At 39.6% G+C, this 20,503-nt stretch overlaps 1 protein-coding gene across 1 annotated transcript; it reads left to right on the forward strand.

Moving 5' to 3' along the window:
* Nucleotides 1-400: 400 nt before the first annotated feature.
* On the forward strand, nt 401-20,333 carry ETFDH (electron transfer flavoprotein dehydrogenase). The gene is made up of 13 exons (XM_075710003.1): nt 401-434; nt 2,390-2,536; nt 3,354-3,583; nt 4,510-4,591; nt 4,870-4,988; nt 5,298-5,375; nt 8,094-8,240; nt 9,987-10,127; nt 12,182-12,325; nt 16,453-16,621; nt 18,447-18,629; nt 18,980-19,201; nt 19,512-20,333. Exons 1-13 carry the CDS (start codon nt 401-403, stop codon nt 19,673-19,675), a joined length of 1,860 nt encoding a protein of 619 aa, XP_075566118.1. The 3' UTR covers nt 19,676-20,333.
* Nucleotides 20,334-20,503: the final 170 nt, after the last annotated feature.

Raw genomic sequence — 20,503 nt, forward strand, 5'->3', positions numbered from 1 at the left:
AGCGCGGGCTGGGGCGGCGGGCGCCGCGCTGCCCGCCGGGAGCGGTAGTCTTTGCTACGCACCGCCTCGCAGCGCCAGCCGGGCCGCGGTCCCGCCTGCAGCGCCGACCCCGCGGCGGGGACGCTTCGGCCACCGCCCCGCTTCCGCCGGGCGCCCCCCGGTTGCGGGTGAATCGGCTCCTACCGGCTCCAGCCGTTGCCCCGCGAGGGAAGCCGGCCTTGCCGCCGGGCACGCTGGGAGCTGTAGTCCTGCCGGCGGGACGGGGCGGGACCGGCCCCGTCGTGTCCGTCCGTCCCCCCCCCCCCCCCCTGCGCCGAGTGCGCAGGCGCGGCCGAGGGCCGGCGGGGGGCGTGGGCCGCGCGGTCGCGGAGGGCGCCGAGGGGGGTCGCGGGCCGCCGCCATGCTGCTCGCGCGCTGCCCGTCCGCCAGCCGAGGTAACGCGGCGGCTCGCTCCGGGGGGCGGCCGGCCGGCCGGTCCGCCTGAGGGGACGGGGCTGGGGCGGCCGCCGCTCGGCGGGGCGGGGTCGGGTCGGGTCGGCGGCTGGCACGGAGCGGAAGGAGAGCAAAGGTCGCGCCCGGGTTGTCGGGCGGCGGGGCCGGGAGCGGGGCCCTGCGGGCGGGGGGCGGCAGCGGCTCCCCCGCGGCTCCCCCGGCGCCAGCGGCCTGTGTCCGAAGGCGCTGCTGGAGGGGAGGGCAGAGCAGAGCTGTGCGTGAGCGCCGGCCCCGCCTGAGCTGCGGCTTGTTGATGTGTTCTGTCTCTGCAACGCGGCGCGTAAACAGCGTAACTGCTGAGTGACGCCAGGGGTTACCTGCTTCAGAGGGCAAAGCCATTGCACGCACGCCCTTACCGGCGAAATAAGTTATTAATGAGCTGCGGGAGAGGAAAGTTTCTTCTTAGAGATTGCTTGTAAACCCTCGTGCAAACGCTTCACCTGACGTCACCGAGGCCTGGTGGCACAAGCTCAGTTCGCTGGCTGGGAAGAACCTGCCCGGCCAGGGTTTGGACCTAGCTTCGCAATTATCAGACATTTTCTGAACTGAATTTCACTTCTTTGGGGGGTGTGTGAAATACTTGACGTTTTTTCACTATGCTATGTAATTCGTGGTAGCATCAGTTCTGCTCCAATAAAGATATCCCAAAAATTAAGTTAAGGTGTGGCGTTTTAATATATACATATAGGTGTTGTTGTTACCATGTTTACAAGATACATGGCCTGTTCTCAGATCCTTCCTGGTTGCAGGTGCGGGATAATCAAGGGTCATGAGATGGTATGATAACAGCTTTTGTGTTATGTTGGTTAAGTACAAAATTGCTGTTAAGAAACTGGCATAGATAATACTTATTACCTTGCATATAGAGACCAGTGTCCTGACGGTCACTGTGCAGAGTTATGATGGAGGATGTTTGTGCTGGCCTTGCCAGTTGCCATTCTCAACGAAACATTTCAGTCGTAGGATGTTGGTGATTTTACTTATGTAGTTTTGCAGAAATACTCCACTTTAAATATGATACTCTCCTTCTTCACCCCTGAAAGTAGAGAAAAGGAATCCTTAAAGGAAGGAAAAACACCTGTCAAGGTGCATTAGTTTGCAGACCTTTTAACTATAACTAAATTTGGTGCTAACCATGCTAGTTTTCTGAGTACAAATTGCACACATCATAATTTTTTTCTGTGAAGAGGAAAACTGGAACAAGAGTGCAACATGTAATAGCCCTACTGAACAGAGTCCAATTTTGATCACTTTAAACTTTCATTTGGTCCATTTGCTTAAAAAGAAATTCTGATTTGTCCTTGCAATAGTTAATGTATCTGCAGCAAAAAGATTAACTGTATCTACTGTTCCTAGCTTTGGCTACAGTACACTTGCGTTTAAGTCTGAGCTTTTATAGTAGACCATGACATTTACTTTAGATGAACGGTCTAGTATCGGTAGCCCAAACTGCGTGTCTCGACGTGTTGAGATGTCAGAAGGGATGAACGTGAATGTCCTATCTCTACAGTTGCCTGGTCACTTTTGATGAAGTCTGAAATAAATCTTTTGAAGTTCAAAATGAAATAGGAACTTAAAATGTGTTTCACCTGTGTACACACATGTTATTTTACATCAGCTGTCAGAAATGGCTGGCCGGTGTATTGAGTGGTATTATGTGAAGAATGCTTAAAGGGGAAGCTCTTTACTCTTCCCCCCGCTCCCCCTCGGTATAAAATCATACAACGCATTCCTAACTTGAAATTTTAAACATCTGTGGTTTATAGTTCCTCATCTTCACGTCATCTGGTAGCCTTTGCAGGGGGAGCTGTCGTATTTGTTGTGCCACTTGTGTCTCTGAAAAGTAAAAAAATTTAGAAAATGACTGATTTGACAGATTTGTTTCTTGATTTTGCAGGACGTCAGTGCTTTCATGCTCTAAAGTTGATAAAGAAAGACTGCCTTCCATCACTGCGCATCGCAAGATGTGCATCTACTGCCTCTGTGCCTCGCATAACTACACATTATACAATTCATCCACGGGACAAAGACAAACGATGGGAAGGTAAGCGAAAAAATGCATTCTTTAAAAGTTTCTTTACTATTATTTTTCAGTTTTAAGACACTGAAATGTGGTGTTGTTTTTTTCTTTTTACAGAAATTCTGTACTCTTAAATATAGTACTAATATTCCAAATGAAATTTTGTAGTTGCTATCTCACAAAGAGTGTCTTTAGTGCTATAAAATGGGATCAGATTTAGCTTGATCTTAGTTATTTAAAGAGAATATATAAGCAGCTTTTGCTTTAGTGACTTACCACACAAGATTTAATTCTGTCAGGTATGTATCTGTTGGATTTTTTCAGTTGTTCTTACCATGAGAGTTTATGAGAAAATAAGATCAGTATATATCTCTGGGTATTCCAGTCTCTACATTCAGCAATTTTAATGGCTTCAATTCCAGAAAACATACTGATTAATTAGTGTAAAATAAAGTAACTTGTTCTGAATAAGGGTCTTTTTTTCTTTTCTTTCCCCCTTACCTAGAGTTTCGCTGAGTGTCTTTGATACAGCTAGCCAACTGGGCTCTTAAGTTTAACATTCTAAGATGATACTTACTTATGGTGCATAGAGATTGAGTATATGTTTTATGGTATATCTCCTTACAACTTAGAAAGAGCAAATTTTATGTTGGGATGCTGATATCCTTCTGCACTATTCCAAGTAGTGAAGTGGGGATTCTGCTAAATACTTAGCCTCCTTTTATGCAAGGTAATTCTGCTGTGATACCCAGTAGCTAGTATTACAGAGCAAGGTTTAGTGAGAGAGAGGCTGGGAGAAATTGAAGATTGATTTATCTTACTATCTTTTTTCCTGTTAAAGGGGTAAACATGGAAAGATTTGCAGAGGAAGCTGATGTTGTCATTGTTGGAGCGGGCCCTGCAGGTCTTTCTGCAGCCATTCGACTCAAACAGTTAGCCGCTGAGCATAGCAAAGAAATACGTGTTTGTCTGGTGGAAAAGGCTTCTCAGATTGGTGCGCATACACTGTCTGGTGCTTGTCTTGAGCCAAGGTCCTTACAAGAACTCTTTCCAGACTGGAAGGAGCGGGGGGTATGTATGAGCAGCATATAAAAGCTGAAATTTTAATTGCTAGCTTGTAATGAACTCTGTATCTGACTCATTCTGCTATGACTTAGTACCTTGGTACTTAGTACCATTTTAAAATATGTTGATCTAACAAAACAAAAAAAAACCCTACTTTTTAGTCTGTTTCCTCTAGTTTGACAATGCTAAACTTTTATGTCTACACAGGTATGCTGTGGCCTTTACTCTTTTATAGTAGTCTTACTGCATATATGCAGTATGTCTGGTGCATCCTGGGATGCACTACACTTACTGCATTTGTGCAGAATCCAGCTCCCGTGCACAAGCAGTAAGATGGTCGATTCTTAGCCATGTCAGACTTGTTGCTTCTGTACGGTAGTTCTACATAGTAGTAGTAGTAGTAGTTCTTTCTCAGGAAATGGTGCATAGTACACTGATTTTTGTGCAGACGTAGGGGTGTAGGGGAGGCCTAAGATGCTTTTAGGAGGGAGGATAGCAAGAGATGAGCTGCCATCTCTGCCAGAACAGCCATCTGACTTGAGCCAGCTGCCTGCTATCACCTGGGAGCTGCAAGAAGTGGGCTGTCGACTAGTTGTGTTGTCTTACTGGGCTAAACACGCAAGTTGAGCTGCTTTCTTTAGAAAGGTCTAGAATATTGTTATAGTACAAGCCTGTGTACAAACTGTAGAATTTATTTGCAAGGCCCTGTTCCAGTTTTTTTACCTCAATAGTTGTGTTAATTCTTGCCTCAATACTGCCTCATAAGGTACTTTATCTTCTCTTGTATGATACTTTCCTATAGAATTGCTTTATTACACCTTTAATTGACTGCCGGTTCAATTGTTTTGGTTTATTTTATTTTATTTGTTGTTGTTGGATTGACTAGAAAAACATAACTCTCAGTACTGTTTCTATTTTCCTTTTTTATGTAGGCTCCTCTTAATACTCCTGTAACTGAAGACAGGTTTGGAATTTTAACAAAGAAATATAGAATTCCAGTGCCAATTCTTCCAGGTAAAGTTTGGTGAAGTGGTAAAAAGTCATCATTCTCATTATCTTTTTCAACTTTTCCATGAATGAAACAATTGACTTGTTTCAATATATTACAGCAAGTGTGTGTAGAATGTAATGGCTTCCAGTGATAGGGTCACTGTAGATGACGGCTGTAATAACACGACATTGCTGTGAAGATTGTAGTTGTAGAAGAAGATACCACATCGAATGTATACAACTTTTGTTATTTTGTTTAGCGTTCTATGTTTTATGTGTGTGTGTGTGTCTTTTTTGCCTAGGACTTCCAATGGTTAATCACGGAAATTACATAGTACGTCTGGGCCACTTTGTGAGTTGGCTCGGCGAACAAGCAGAAGCTTTGGGTGTTGAGGTTTATCCAGGCTATGCAGCAGCTGAGGTAATAATGACATCAGCGTGTACATGAAAAGTGTTTTTGGAACCCCCTTCACTCAACTCCCAATTTATTTGTACATTCAAAACATTCCTCTTAAAAGAACTGTGTTATGAAAACTCTGTTTCAGTGTCTAAATTCGCTGGCCCAGATCCAGCAAAGTGGATCATACATTATGTTAATAAATACGTAATATTCAAGTTTGACCATTAAAGACATAGTGCTTAGAAGTTCTGCATTAGAACTTTTCATGAAGGAATTAAATGACAGATCATTAAAATGTTTTTTTGTTTGTTTGTTTAAATATTTCCAAAGGTTCTTTTTCATGAAGACGGTAGTGTGAAAGGGATAGCAACAAATGATGTAGGCATTCAAAAGGATGGAGCACCTAAAGTAAGTAGCTGTCTTTCCCATAACTAGGGGCCTAATTATGGAAATTGTGATATATCTGCTTCTACTGCCATCAGTGGTCTTGCTGCAGCCCAAGAAAAAGTGCAAAATTCAGTACCTCTCTTCCATCTCTGTACGTAAAATGGATTAATTACCTGTGAAAGTTCTGGTCTCAGGACATTGTAAACTTCTTCTGGGATTAGTAGAAAAAGCCTTTGCAGAAAGGTTTGTTTGAGGGTGGCTTGAAGGAAATATTTTAAGGATGTTTTGGCATATGTGAAATCAGGAAACAAAGGAAAGAATTCCAGGAATGCCTAGAAAAAAGGTGTGAAGGTGAAACAGAAGCTGTTGTCCAGCTGGTAACTAGCAACATGTAAGAGAGTGTGCTTCTGGCTGATTGGTTTTCTTTGATATTTATGACTGCAGTTGCATTTGTTGACAGTCTGTCTACCACCTTGGGGCAAGGTACACACTGAATCTTTATACCTTTTTGCTGGTTGGTCACATTTCTGTATCCAGAAGGTGACTCCCTGCCCTAAGTGTCGGACTTTGACTGATTTTTAGTGGAATCCAGAACCTGCAATAAGTGTGTCCCTGCGCAACATGTAGGGAGAATTTGGCACCTCGGAATAACTCAGAACAACTTCCACACAGAATTATTTGACTACAGAAATTATGGGTACAAGTTTTTTCTTAAGATTTACTCTCTTTGTACGGTTTCTTACTAGTTACATAGTGTTTCAGAGAGATACTTACTTTCACATAAAAGTGTGGGCTGTTTTTCCCATTTAAGGCAGGGGATGAGAAGAAAACTCATTCTTGTTTTAAGAAAATGTAGCCAATGGAGGAGGAAGGGGTGGCAGGGAAAAGTAGTATATTTTCCCAGTATAATGTTGCCTGTCCCCTGTAGGGGATAGACACGCTCTTATTTTCAGGTATGCATTTTCTCCATTAGGAGCCGCAAGTAACGCGTACAACTTGCTGCAGTAATAACGATTAATTGGGAGTTTGGTTTGTTTTTTTTTTTTAAATGAGAAGGAACTATGATTTCTTTTTTTTAAAAGCATTCTTAAAATCTAGATTCCCCCCCCCCCATTTATTCTGGAAGAATGTGTCTGTTAGCTTCTTTAATGTACATAGTTAGCGTGCCGCTACTGCAAACTTTTTGAGTATTCAAGTGTTTTAGCTGTCAGTTAGGTCAGCTGGTAATACCTCCAGTGTATAAAAGTTCAGGTAAATAAACATAGTTTGTATAACCTTCAAGGCAAGAATTTCTTCAGCGTGTTTGTACATAGCCTAATCAAATAGGCTGTGGTTAATGAATAGAGTTTCACCTTGCAGTCATCACCAATCAAATAAAAATGCCAATGGTAAAAATACATAGTAAAAAGTTGCACATTGATTCTAGTGTAGATGCTGGAGAGGGATGTTAACTGTGTGTCGTGGTTTAGCCCCAGCCAGCAACTAAGCACCACACAGCCGCTCGCTCAATCCCCCTACCCCGATGGGATGGGGGAGAGATTCGGAGGAGTAAGAGCGAGAAACACTTCTGGGTTGAGATAAGAACAGTTTAATAATTGAAATAAAGTAAAATAGTAATGATAATAATAACAATATAATAATGATAATAACAATAATAATATCCAAAGCAAGTGATGCACAATGCAATTACTCACCACCCGCTGACCGATACCCAGACAGTTCCCGAGCAGCGATCGCTGCTCCCTGGCCAACTCCCCCCCTGCCACCAATAAGAGGGAACATTTTCCTTTGCTAGCCTTTTTCAGAGGTTTCCAACCAGTAAGTTACAAGCAGATTTCACCTGAGACACAATTCAAAACCAAAGCAATAAGCTTCTCCTGGACGTATGCTGGCTTACCTTGAGATGGTTTTATTGGGTACTGCTGAATAGCTTAATCCAAAACTGTTTTCATTGTCTTTTTCAACATTAAACTTTCTGTCTCAAATCAAGCTTTTTTCTTTTTTTCCCTGCAAGATTAGGTGTATTTAGAATCTTGTATCCTTACGTTGCAAATATAATCTAGTCGTATTCTTGTCCAATGCATTCACGTATGCAGGTGAGATGCTCATATGTGAGTATGCTGGTTCCCCTTATCTTACTCTCAATCTCACCGTTGGAATTTTTGATGAGAATTTTTTTTATAACGATACTTAATGTTAGTTTAATTTTACTATGTGTTTTAACATGTAAGATTGGTGTAATATTATAGTAACTTTGTTCTGAGATAGTGCATTCTTTTGGGGGCAGGGTAATGCAGGTTTTTCTGACCTGGTGTGTCTGTCTAGCCTCTGTCATACTGGGTGGGGGAACACAATGTTTTAGTGTAATGTGACTTCATGAGCAAAATTAAAGTGTGAAGTTATAGGTTAAGATTCTTTGTTCTGTCAGGGCTCCTTTGCACCGTATGAACGAGCAGATGTGGTATAAGTATCCTCCAGTCTGGAAAAGATTCTCTTTTTCAGTAGTGAATAGAGATTCACTGTAGTGCTGCTCTACTGGAATCCCCTTACAAGGTTTGCCAGGGGTGCATCATGGTTAGGTGGAAAAGACAACTGGACTAGAGCCATAGCTTGCAATGCTTTATAGGTTCTGGGCAGTGCCACGAAGTATTGTAAAATCATTTCATTGTCCTCCAATTTCTTGCTATGAGTTTGGTGTTGTACAGATCTAACTGCTGTTGAAATGCTCTACTTTTGCAGGCGACCTTTGAAAGAGGCTTGGAACTCCATGCTAAAGTCACGGTTTTTGCTGAAGGTTGTCATGGGCATCTAGCCAAACAGCTGTACAAAAAGTACAATCTAAGGGAGAAATGTCAACCCCAGAGCTATGGCATTGGACTGAAAGAGGTATCACCTGCATAATTTTAACAATTAAGGAAAATACTGTGAAGCTATAAGGTAGTTTCTGTTTGCTTTCAAGCTAATTTATGTAAGACATTAGACTGATAGATTTTGAGTTATACTTTCAGGTTTCAGAATCTTTGCTATTCTGAAGCTGATCAGAGAAGATGCTCCCTGAATGTCGTGATGGTTTCGTTTCAGCTGCTTCTTATATCTGTGTTATAACTAGAGGTACCTGTGAATCCACTCTGTTAGTGTCTTAATTTGATTTCAGATTACATTCATTTGTGAAATCTGTTTTCAGTACTTTTACTAAATGAGAGAGAGATTCACGCTGCCTAATTTTAGGGGGTTTTAATACCTGAGGAGGGGAGGAAAGGCTCTCTGTGGATTTTGTGTATATTCATATGAGAGAGAGAAGGGATATTCCAGATGATGACTCATGCTCTCTGAAACACCTTCTGGATGACCTTTTTTTTTTACCCCAAAAATCCCTTCGCTGAGCTTGTAAAATTGGGATAAGGATCAGGTTTCCTTTTTGAAATATTTTATACTCGGGAAATACTACAAAAAATGCTGTATTTAGGGTATGTTCAGAGTTTGACTATAACATAGTCTTTATTTATTACTTTAAGCATGTGCTTCCAGCTACAAAATATTTGTTAGATAATTAGTTTACACTTCTGCAGAGAATAATCACTCTGTAAATGTTCCTGTGTATGACATAGTCTTAGTTACAATTCCTAGTACCTACGTTGTCATTAAAGCAGGGTTTTGCTGTAGAGTTCCTTTGCTTCCAGATGAGACTGTGTCTGCTTTAGCAAATAGTACAGTCCAATAGGAGTGGATCTGTAAAGTGAAATAGTTGGTGCTGATGAGCTGATATCCATTCTGTGCACATTTCAGTTACTTTTACTTTGGACTAGCTTGGGTCTAGTCCTATGTACTCAGGGCCTTTTTGTGACTGGAATCCCGTTCATGCCTTCCATGGCTGCTGTACAATGTGAACCAAAGCACAGTGAGTGGGAGGAATCAGGATTCCTGCTCAACAATGTGCTCCTTAATCTAAGCTGGAACGTTAATGTAGATGTGCCCTCCACACTTGAGCTGATCTAATGGTGCTCAGCTGCCCTCTGTCATTAGACTGCACCTGGCACATAACTCCATGGTGAAGGGATGTTTTGTGAAATGAGCAGAAAATTGACTCACTAGTGGAAACATGAAGATGCTTCTGTGAGTTCACCATGGGTCAGATGAGTACTGGAGATACGTAGGAGAGAACCAAGAGAGGACAACCTGTTTGACAGAAAATATTTGGATCAACTCAGACATATTGTTAAGCCTGACCTTGAAAAACTTGTGAAGAAATTGCAGTGATTCATATGAAAAAGTAAAGTTTTTAAAGAAAAGAGTCAATGTAAGCATTGCGTTCCTTAGCAGAAGTATCTATGAAAGTCACTCATATAAAAGGTCTTGTGGTTGAATTAAAATTTTGGGTATAGGGCTGTCATCTCAGTCACGTTTTCTGATGTGCAACATTTCAAGAAAGAGAAGCATTAGGAAATTCTTAAATGGTAATCCAAAACAAGTATTTGTACTTATTACCTGGTATTTTGCTGCATGAGTTTATGCATTGGTCATAGCAGTAAATTAATTTTCTTTTATACTTAGTTGTGTGTTTGTCTTTTACTGTATTATTGAAAGGCCATTACTTCGCAATAGAAAGTAAATTTTTTGTGATCTTCATTTCAGTTATGGACTATTGATGAAAAGAAATGGAAACCAGGAAGAGTAGAACATACTGTAGGCTGGCCTCTAGACAGGCATACATATGGAGGATCCTTTCTTTATCACTTAAATGAAGGTGAACCTTTAGTTGCTCTTGGATTTGTGGTAAGTGAAGTTTTTTTCATGCTGCTTTGTTGTTGTTTGGTCTTCATTTTTATGCAATTTCTTTTCTCTGTTTTAATGTCAAGATGAAAACACAAGAATAGTGACAGACCAAATTTTGTACTTTCTCAATCTTAAGTCTGTGCTTGTTCTCATATAGGGAAGGTTAATTTGTCATATTAATTTGTCTTTAATCCAGTGTCTTTAATTAAGAACAAAATGGAAAACTTAGAAATACATTTTTTTGCAAGCCAAACATATTTTGGAAAAGCCAAAACCAAATGATTAATCAAAACTGTGCTCGCAAAATTTTTGCAAGTTAGGAAATAGCTAAATCACATACACTTTGTACAGGTCAGTTTTCTCACTCGTGTCAACCTTGGGTTGCATATGCACTTTATGAGAGAAGCATAGAAAGTGGAAGCACTCTGCAGTTCCACAGGCAGCATCCCTACCATTTCTGAGCTCTTCAGTTTGTTCTTATCATTCTTCCCCCATTCGACTTGCCCCCTTTAGCAACTCTTTCTGAATTGGACAGGCAGCTTCTTCCTTCTTACTGCTTCTTTATCAGAAGCATTGAGATCACTAGAGAGACTGTGGTGTTCTGCCAGCCACTGGTGCAAGAAGCAATGGTAGGAAACATTTTTCTAGCACCTACAGTCCTAAATGAAGCATGCAGTATTTATTCTGTGCATGTGCTTTACACACAGATGTTGTAAGAGTCAGGGACACAATCTGGACTTTTAGCAGCATGGATTGAGGTGACCCTTTGGTCTCCTAGATTTCAGAAGGATTCCAGAGTGTGTGTGTGGGTGAAAGCTGTAATTTTGTCTAACTGTTTTGCAAGAAACATTGAAAAAACTTGTTAGCTTTTCTCAGACATGCATACTTGTCCTGTGCAGATTTCCAGTATTGGAATTAAGAAGTACGGACAGTAGACATTCAAATTATATTTGTTTTTAGAAGGGTAGAGAGCTTTGATTGTTGCAGAGAATTGTAATCAGTAATGTTATATGCTCTCCAGTTCAGACAGGAGAAAATCAACTTTTCTGTGAACTTACAAGCACTTTTTTGTCTTTGAACTTTACACCTATGTCAGTCTGAGCTGATTCTTCTAGTAGGATTATGTTGCAGTTGTTTTGAAAATTTTTCATTAACTTTATCTAGTGAGGAAAGTAGATGCAAGCAGTGCTCTAAAAGCAGTGAGCTGCCAGAGAAATCAAGGTACTGTTTGTTGCTGACTCATGATATATTTTGTTATTTGTCTCAAATAAAGCTTACAGGAACCAGAAATAATCCCTTTCTCAAAAGAGAAAATTCCTTTTATCACCGGATGTCTATTAGAGTAGAGTAGAATATTTCAGTTGGAAGGGACCTACAATGATCATTCGGCAGCATAAGTCCTAAGTCCTTGTAAGATTGTGTTAAAGATGGGAAACGCAGAGTATATCTTTGGGCAAATTCTCAAATGCGTAAGATAAGAATCCTGGGCATCCAGCCAATTGGCAAAGCCTTTTTTCCCCCATTTTCTGCTTTTGTCATTGCTCCATTGTGCTTTATTACAATGGCTCACCTAATTGGAAATGATAATTGACTCCGCTAAACGATGTGACAAACTGTTTAAAATATGTGAGCACAAGGACATAACTATCTAGAAATAATTTTTTACCTCTTCTTCCAGCTTTTCTAGGGCAAAGAGGTTTTGAAACACAGATTTAAAACAGGTTTTCTCGCTTATCCTGCCCATTAAACCATGCTTAATTTAATTTCACTATTTTATTTCAAAGACAGATGGAAGGCAGTTACAGTGCAATTAAATAGTTTCCATGCTTCAGGTTTCAGGTAGGGCAGAGAACAGTCTTACAGCTTATACTTTTAATAGAATGTATTTTTGGCAGTAGTTTCTCCAAATACTAAGATCCTGAGCTTGGTTTAGTCTAAAATAGATTTAAAGAGTTGATGTGGTAATATGTGATTGTTTTCTTTTCAAACTTTTGTTGAAATTTCATACTTTATTTTCATTAATGTTGGACTTTTTTTTTTTTTTTTTTTTTAAGGTTGGTTTAGATTATCAAAATCCCTATTTGAATCCATTTCGGGAGTTTCAGAGGTGGAAGCACCATCCTAGTGTACAGCCTACTTTGGAGGGTGGAACAAGGATTGCCTATGGTGCCAGAGCATTGAATGAAGGTGGTTTGCAGGTAACTTTTTAATGAATTTTTTTTTACTTTGAGTTCTCCATAGCCATGTTTTTAGTGCTGTAGATTCAGGTTGCATGCTGTTGGGAAACAACTGAACTATAACAAAGATGAATAAGGCCAAAAGTTTTGCTGGCCAGAAAAGCCTTGTTATCTTGCTGAATACTGGCTGCTGAGATTTGCTAGACTTACTAAAAATCTGACGTAGTCCTTTACTTGCTAAATGAAATATGAAGTAGAGTTGCAATCCAATGTGTTCGGCGGCAAAGAAGCTACAGGTAATTCTTTGTTGTGCCTGGAATACTGGGGAAGAGAGGGTAGCACCACTCGTGGGGTTTTTTTATGGGGTTTGGGGCAGGGAGGCATATTTTCCAAATTACTTGTTTATCCTAGCAGAGGAAACTTTTTTCCAGTGCTTAACCCTTAAGTCAGTGATGGTGCTGAAATTGTTATGTAGCTTGGCAGATAAAAGTCTTCACCTCCTCAAGTACAGATACCTTTGGTATCTTTCATGCACAGCTTTGAATTTCTGCTTTCTTGGGAGATGGCATACGTTGTTCATTTTGTTGCCTTAAGGAGCCTAAAAGGTGAAATTTGAAAAATGTATTCATCAAGACTTAAGGTCGGTTGAAAGGGTTGGAACAACTTGCAGGAGAAATAATCTAGAATTTATATTTAACAGCTCAAGTCCTTTCAACCTGTTAGCTTCTCATGTGGGAATCTTGAAACACAGGACATGGCTGTGTGTCTTGGACTCCCAGATCCAGTTTCTAGATGCTGCTTTCAGTTTGGAACTTAAAACTAGCCTGAGTGTTCATGATCTGCAGCCTGTGTCTGGGGCCGTTCCACTCTGCTCTCTGACTACTTTGTGCTTTGAACCTCTTCTTCGGTATAAATGTGGCTTTGTGCAGCTTTTGCAATACAAGTAGAATTTCAGCAGCGGTGTAACTCTTGTCACAGTGTTGTAGAGTTAGGCTTTGATACCAGTGTGCATACCTGGGACTGAATCATGTGGGTTCATGAAGCAACTTCTTGATTACACACATGATACACATTTAATCAGTCTGTGGGTTGATTACTTTGTCCACTCTGAAGTGGAAATATGTCATATCATGTTGTAACGCAACTGTTGCTAGCTTATTTCAGAAACTATTGTCAGTCTGTTATTAAGACAGGTAAGATACAAGATGCAAGATCTTTTAATCTAGAATTTTATACAAGAGAGGCTTCTCTTTCCACCCCGTGCACTGGTTTCTCTGTCACAGATAGTCATTGAATTTCTGTCTTTGATGAAGTAACCAGATTGTGACTTCAGTTGCATATTTCTTGTATGGCTTGAAATATATGGCTGACAGAACATGGTATTTTTTAAGTCACTTACAGACATCGTTTGTGCTAACTTACACAGACAGTAGGACTACAGCTCTTGCCTATCTCTGCCTAATCTTTGGACAACTTCTTTGCTGGACTTAAAACAACATGTCACTTACTTTGCACTATTCCCAATATAAAAGCCTGGGGGGGGATTAATTTTATTTCCTGTAGATAGAATTGTCTAGTTAATAATGAAGTCACACTTTTAAATGGCTTTTTTAATACATGCCTTCAGTAAAAAAAGCTTTATTGATGAGTCACTTAGGAAGATTTTTAAGATTAGCTCTTCTTTTGCATGTGTTGCTTTGATTAATAACTGTAGCAGTCTGACTCATTTGCATCACTGGAGTCCAGGAATATTTTCTTATGTAAGTTGTTCTGTGGCTCCGGTTTTCCTTTTGGTGATAGCATTGCATCAAATAGGTGTATAAAATTACCATCGATCTAAACTTTTTTGTCTGTTATTGATAACCTTATGACCATGTTCTTTAGTCTTTAACATATTGTGATGCTAAGTTGGTGAGAGAGCTCGAGCTCTTGGATGTTTCCCTGATTTTGTAGCTTTTTGGGATATGTGGACAGAGTTTAATAGACTGCATCTACATAGCTGTTATTTCTTTTGTTTATTAAAATTGCAAAATCAAGCAGTTAAAATGAAGAAATTCCCATGCAGCCTCTGTTTTTTCTCCATTTTACCAAAAACTTTGAAAAGATTTAAGAGTTTTGTGGGAAAAATAAAAAGTGTTGCTGCTGATAAAAAGTGTTGCTGCTGTTGAGCAATATATGTTACATATATCGGGGGAAAAAAACCCTACATATTGATGACCCATGCAAGTGTCCAACATTAGACTCACTTAGCAGCTTTTCAACCCTGAGCTGAGCTAAGGGGAGGAGAATGTGGGGTTCCCTGTCTGCTGGGGGAAAGGACTTTGCAGGGAGCAGGAGTCTCCCCTTCTTCCCTCCTCCAAACCAGCCTTGTTTTGTCTATTTGCTGCCAAGAGGGTGGTGGCTTCCTCAGGTGCTCAAGGTTGAAAAGATTTCACCCTGTATTTCCGGGCAGGGAGGGCTTGTGCCATGCTGGCATGATGTGTTCCTTCAACTCTGAAGTTGACTGACTGTGAAAACAGGCACCAAGTGCCATACTGGTAATAATGAGAATTACTAACAAAGCTGCAGTATGTGTAACCTTTTGTGTTATATGACTAATCTCATTTATACCTTGACAGTATGTTGGTCACTAACTACCTATTAGGTGAAACAGTTGTTGCAGAAGAAAAATAACTTGATCACCATCTTTCTATGTAATTCAAAGAGTCAGTCAAGAAATTTTTCTATGCTTATGTCAGTGCTGCATCATTGCATCCTAATAAATATGACAGAATAACTGTTTTCAGCCAGAAGTCTTATGAAAAGAGAGGACATCCTATGTACTTAATTCCTTTAAAATACTGTTACACAGCTGAACTTATGACTCTGGTCACTTAACTTACTTTTCAGTAAGTTAAAAGTTGTAGTTGTGTTTTCAGCCTAAATTACTTTTCCTACGAACCAAATCACTAAGTCTGTGATTAAACAAATTGCCCACAACACAGGGGAAATGCTGTGTAGTACAACTTTTTTTTTTTTTTTTTTTGAGTACTATATGAATATTTGAAAGTGGCCAGCCCTGGGTGAATAGTAAAAAGATAACAATTGAACAAGCAGATGAAACAAAATGGTTGTTTCAGATCATCTTGAGTTCCAAGAGATAATTTTTTTGTTACATTTTTCATGAAATAAAACTACTTGTTTGGTGTCAAATTATTTAGGCTATTAAAAAATTAATTCTTTCAGGCACCTTTAATAAAAGCAGGATGCTGGATTCACAAGTGCTGCTCACTACTAAAGACTTTTGGAGGAACACTATGTTCATAACTTAGCTTCAGCAATTTCAGACCTAGGATTTGATCACAGCTTTCTGCTCAAAGTGCTGCAGTCAGTCCGCGTTTTGAAGCTGTTCCGTGTCTAAAATCTTAATCTCATTGGATGAGGGTGAGAATAACTATCTTGATAGTTGAGGTATTCCTTAGTTAATACAGGTATATAAGATAGTATATTAATACTATAGATCTGATGTTTGCAAATCATCTAGCTGTCTTAGGTTTGTGAGTTGACTGTCCTCTATGACATTATGCTTCTTACAGAGCGGGAGTAAGACAATGATTTTGCACCAAAAATTGTATTTGTTGGCTGCTGACCAACTTCTAAAATAAGCGGGACCTGGGAGCAGGGGGCAAGGAGGGCACTGTGCAGTTTCATAGAAAAGATTTGTGGAAAAAAGCACTGAGTAATAAACTGTTGGATGAGATGCATATAACTTACTGTGTGGAAAATGGGAACACAAATGGTTTGGGGTTTTCGTTTTTTTTTTTTTAAAAAAAAAAGCCTCCTGCCTTAAACTTCAAGGAGGAAAACGGTATCGGTGGGTCACATTACTGCAGTCTTGTTGCAGACAAAGCAACTGGCAAAAGGATATAAGGAAAATGTTGTCTTATCATTATTTTATACTCAGCCCCAGTACAATGTCTGTATTCTCATTTGCTTACTATGCCAAAATTCCTTGATTAAGTGGAGTAACTGGTGTATTTTTAGGTAGTGCACATGCAAGTCTAAAAATATAAAGGATGCTCAAGCCTCATGCCAGTTTCATTTCCTCAAAGTTATTTTCACTTTAAAAACAAACAAGCAAACCACATTTCTTTCTGTTTCCTCTTCAGTCAATACCTAAACTCACCTTCCCCGGTGGATTACTAATTGGTTGCAGTCCTGGACTCATGAATGTTCCTAAGATCAAAGGGACACATACCGCAATGAAAAGCGGCATGTTGGCTTCAGAAGCCATCTTCAGCCAATTAATCAATGAAAATCTCCAATCAAAGACAATAGGTAAGATAACTGTACTTTGACTTGTAGTTACCTTGTGTTCGATTGGAACCACCAAAAGCTTAGCAGTAACTAAATGTGTCTAAAGGAATTAGTTAGGAATGCAAATAAATCATTAAATGAGTGTGGTGGTTTAAAAAGATATCTGTTGTTTATTTACTGTTTATACTGTTAAATGATTTAAGCAAGAAAGAAATTAATAAAGTTTTGCTTAGTTATTCTTAAGTATTGATCCTACTGCTAGAACAAAAATATGCCTCTAATGAGCATCTGAAAAGTAAGCTTACGCTTCCTGTGTAAGTAAACAAGAACAGTATATATTTCATTCCTACAAGTATGTTAAAAATTAGCACTTCATGATTCAAAGTGTTACTGAAAGACTACAGAATCAGAGAAGGGAAAAAAAAAGCATTAAAAGGAACAGATTAAATGTAAGCAAAACAGGATGAGATTTTCACTTTAATTGCTAGGATACTTTTTTTGCTTTGGTTTTCTTTTTCTGTCTTTAATTTTATAGCTTTCTCAGTTTGAGACTACGTGTATTTCCTATTATATGTAATGCAAGCACACTGAAGTAATCTACCTGATTCTGACTGCACTGTAGTGATTTATTTAAGCCTTGGTTGTTCCCTAAAATCTGATAACAAAGCTGTACAGAGAGAGAACCCAATTCGGGTTTCAGCCACTCTGGAGGTGGATGCTATAGCCAGGTGCCACATGATTTTAGAAATCTCTTCTTTGTAGTGGTGGATTCAGTCCTAGTGAGCTCTCGTTCAGCTGAAACATGCAATACACGTTGCCACAGGGGGTATGCTGAACAATTAAAACTTTGACTAGTGTAATAGGTTAAAATGCTTAGAACCTATCTGAAAAAATAAACACTCTTACTGGGTAGTGTGCCACTCCTGTTTGATTATGGACAGGTTTTATAAGCTGTTTCCAGTTTTGTCAAGACAGTAGAATATTACAGCCCACTTTCTTCCCTGTTCATAGGTAAGCAGCTTTTTTCAGAGCCTTATGTGAGACAGAAAATACGGACTGGAGCACGTTTTCATGTATAGACAAGGCTTAAAAGTTATTATTTAGAACATCTTTTCCTATACAGTAGTAATGGAGAATGGTGAAGGGGAAGCTCTCAGAAAACTTTCATTTGAAGAAACATTTTTTTTCCTAAGATAATTACTTGGCTTTAACTACACTGCAGTATATGTGTCATGTCAAGTGTGCAAGGGCTAGTGTTTGTAAAGAATACAATCAAAGACTTTAAATCAAAAGTTTGTAGCCTAATATATCTCATTAACTTGCTGATTACAAAGGGAGAAAAATTGTTCTCTAGCACTGGCAATCATCCATTGGGCCATAGTCATAGTTACTGAAATTGGAACAGTTGTGGTTGCATAACTTGTAAAGGAAAAACTTCTGAACTTGACAACGTTAATTACAAACCTGGCTCTTGGATACCAGGTAGACTCTCCTGGTCAATTCTTAGATTCTTTGAGCGAGTAGCTGTTTTCCCCTAGAGATGCCAATATAGCCACCTGGCTGGTTATCTTTATATTTTGCTGAGGGCTTGAGGCAATTTCCTGCTGCTTGTGGGTCATTTAATAGAGGCCACAAAGGAGCAGTAGGTATCTGCTGATAACTGCCAACAAAACAGATCTCTTCAAGAGGCTGAAATAGGTTGTCTAGTATATTCCTGGCTTACTGTTCTGCAGTTCTCATTTTGCTGCATTTGTTGTTAACAACTGCCTTTATTTAGCACTTATTTTTTATTTCAAGGATAGTCTTTATGTACTGTAGGTACCTAACAAGTAATGTACTGCCTTAGGGCTTGATGTGCAAGAATATGAAGAGAACCTGAAGAAGTCCTGGGTCTGGAAAGAGCTGTATGCAGTTAGAAACATCCGACCATCCTGCCACAGCATACTTGGTGTGTATGGAGGAATGATATACACAGGTATATTTTATTGGCTACTGAGAGGAATGGAACCATGGACATTAAAACATCCAGGTAATTTCATTACCTCCTGAAAGAAGATACTGAATGTATATGTCAGTCTTTTCTGATCTGAGTTGAAGCTAGAGTATATCTGGTCAAGTGGTGAGGCATTAAAAGTGTAGAAAAGAAATCAATGATATGGCAATGAAGCAGACTTTGTCATATTACTTAGCATGTAATGTAAAGGAAGACATTAAACCACTGTTCTGCTTAGCACAGTTTTTTGTCTCATGAAAAAGGCTTTTATGAAATACTTCATTCTGATGACAAGGGAAGTTAAAATAGCTTAATTAAATTGTTCTTGAATAACTGCAAATTACAGTAATTCTATACTGAAACTTATTTATTAAAAATATATTTAGGACCAGATTTTGCTCAGCTCAAGCCAGCCAAAGATTGCACGCCTATTGAATACCCAAAGCCTGATGGAAAAATCAGTTTTGATCTCCTGTCATCTGTGGCTTTAAGTGGTACAAACCATGAACATGACCAGCCTGCTCATTTAACTCTCAAAGATGACAGCATCCCTGTGAGCAGGAATTTAGCTGTGTTCGATGGACCGGAACAAAGATTTTGTCCAGCAGGTAGGTAGGAAGAACGTGTGCCTGAGCTGTTTTTGCAAGATGAAAGGCTAAGTACTTCAGGAAAGTCTACGTGGCCTACTACCTCAAGCGTTCTATCCCAGTGCTCCTCCTAGAAGAGGGTTCAAGTGCCAGTCTTAAAATATGTTATGCTAACAGTACTTTCATGACAAAATAATTAGCACACATGCAAGAAGGCAGTTGAATTACACTAGCAATATACGTCCCTCATTACGCTTGCTGGTAAGTAACAGAGCAGACATGCAGGGAGAAACTGTTCAGTGAAGTGATAGGTCTCTCTTGCTCTTCGCAGGGGTTTATGAATATATTCCTCTGGAAACAGGAGAAGGATCAAGACTGCAGATAAATGCTCAGAACTGTGTCCACTGCAAAACATGTGATATTAAAGACCCAAGTCAGAACATTAACTGGGTGGTGCCTGAAGGTGGAGGAGGACCAGCTTATAATGGGATGTAAACTGACAGGAAATCTACACAGTGATTTCTGATCACCAACAAATAAGTTGGAGTATTTTATGCTGCGCTGTAATTAAAGTACAGCACTGACTTGAATGTTGAAGAGTTTGAGGCTAATGTGCCATTCTGAATTTTAGGTATGACTGTTGCATTAAATGGAAAGTTGGTGCCTTCTGGTTAAACCCTAGCCTTATTTAAATAGAACTTCTTTACAGGAGTTGTGTGGTAGGCAGAAGAAAGTTCTTCTCAGGACTGACAAAGGAGCTTTGGATCTTAGATTTATTGCTGAAGTTCAGTGATAACAGGAGCCATACCCAGAATCCTGGGTATGGTGGAAGAATTTAGTACCTACCCTTAAAAAAAACAGTATTTTCTCTCTCTATCTGGAGTGATTTACTATATGTAATCATACCCTGCAGTAGGGAAAATACATCAGTCTAGAAAATTGTCACTGCTTTTAAGTGTTAAACATTTTATGTCAAATTTACAGTCAGATTGTTTTTTTCCTGATGATAATAGGGAGCCCATCTGCAATACAACCTGTAAAGCAGTTTAAAAAACTAAGTGTAATACTTGCACCTTCATTGTATGTCTACCAGCATTTTTATTCCTTACAAGAAATCAGGCCTGCTCTAATAAAAACCCGTAATAGAAACTTCCTAAATTGTCTTAGTGTTAAACCAAGCTTCTTAGGAAGCACTATTAAGCTGCAAAAATGCAGCCGCTACCGATTTACGCATTAGAAACACACCTGAGTCACAAAACACAAGTTATTACAGCTTAAAAAAAGAAAAATACTTCATCTTTGAACCATTTGTCTTTATTATTA

This window comes from Pelecanus crispus, chromosome 4, assembly GCF_030463565.1.
Source record: "Pelecanus crispus isolate bPelCri1 chromosome 4, bPelCri1.pri, whole genome shotgun sequence".
NCBI lineage: Eukaryota > Metazoa > Chordata > Aves > Pelecaniformes > Pelecanidae > Pelecanus > Pelecanus crispus.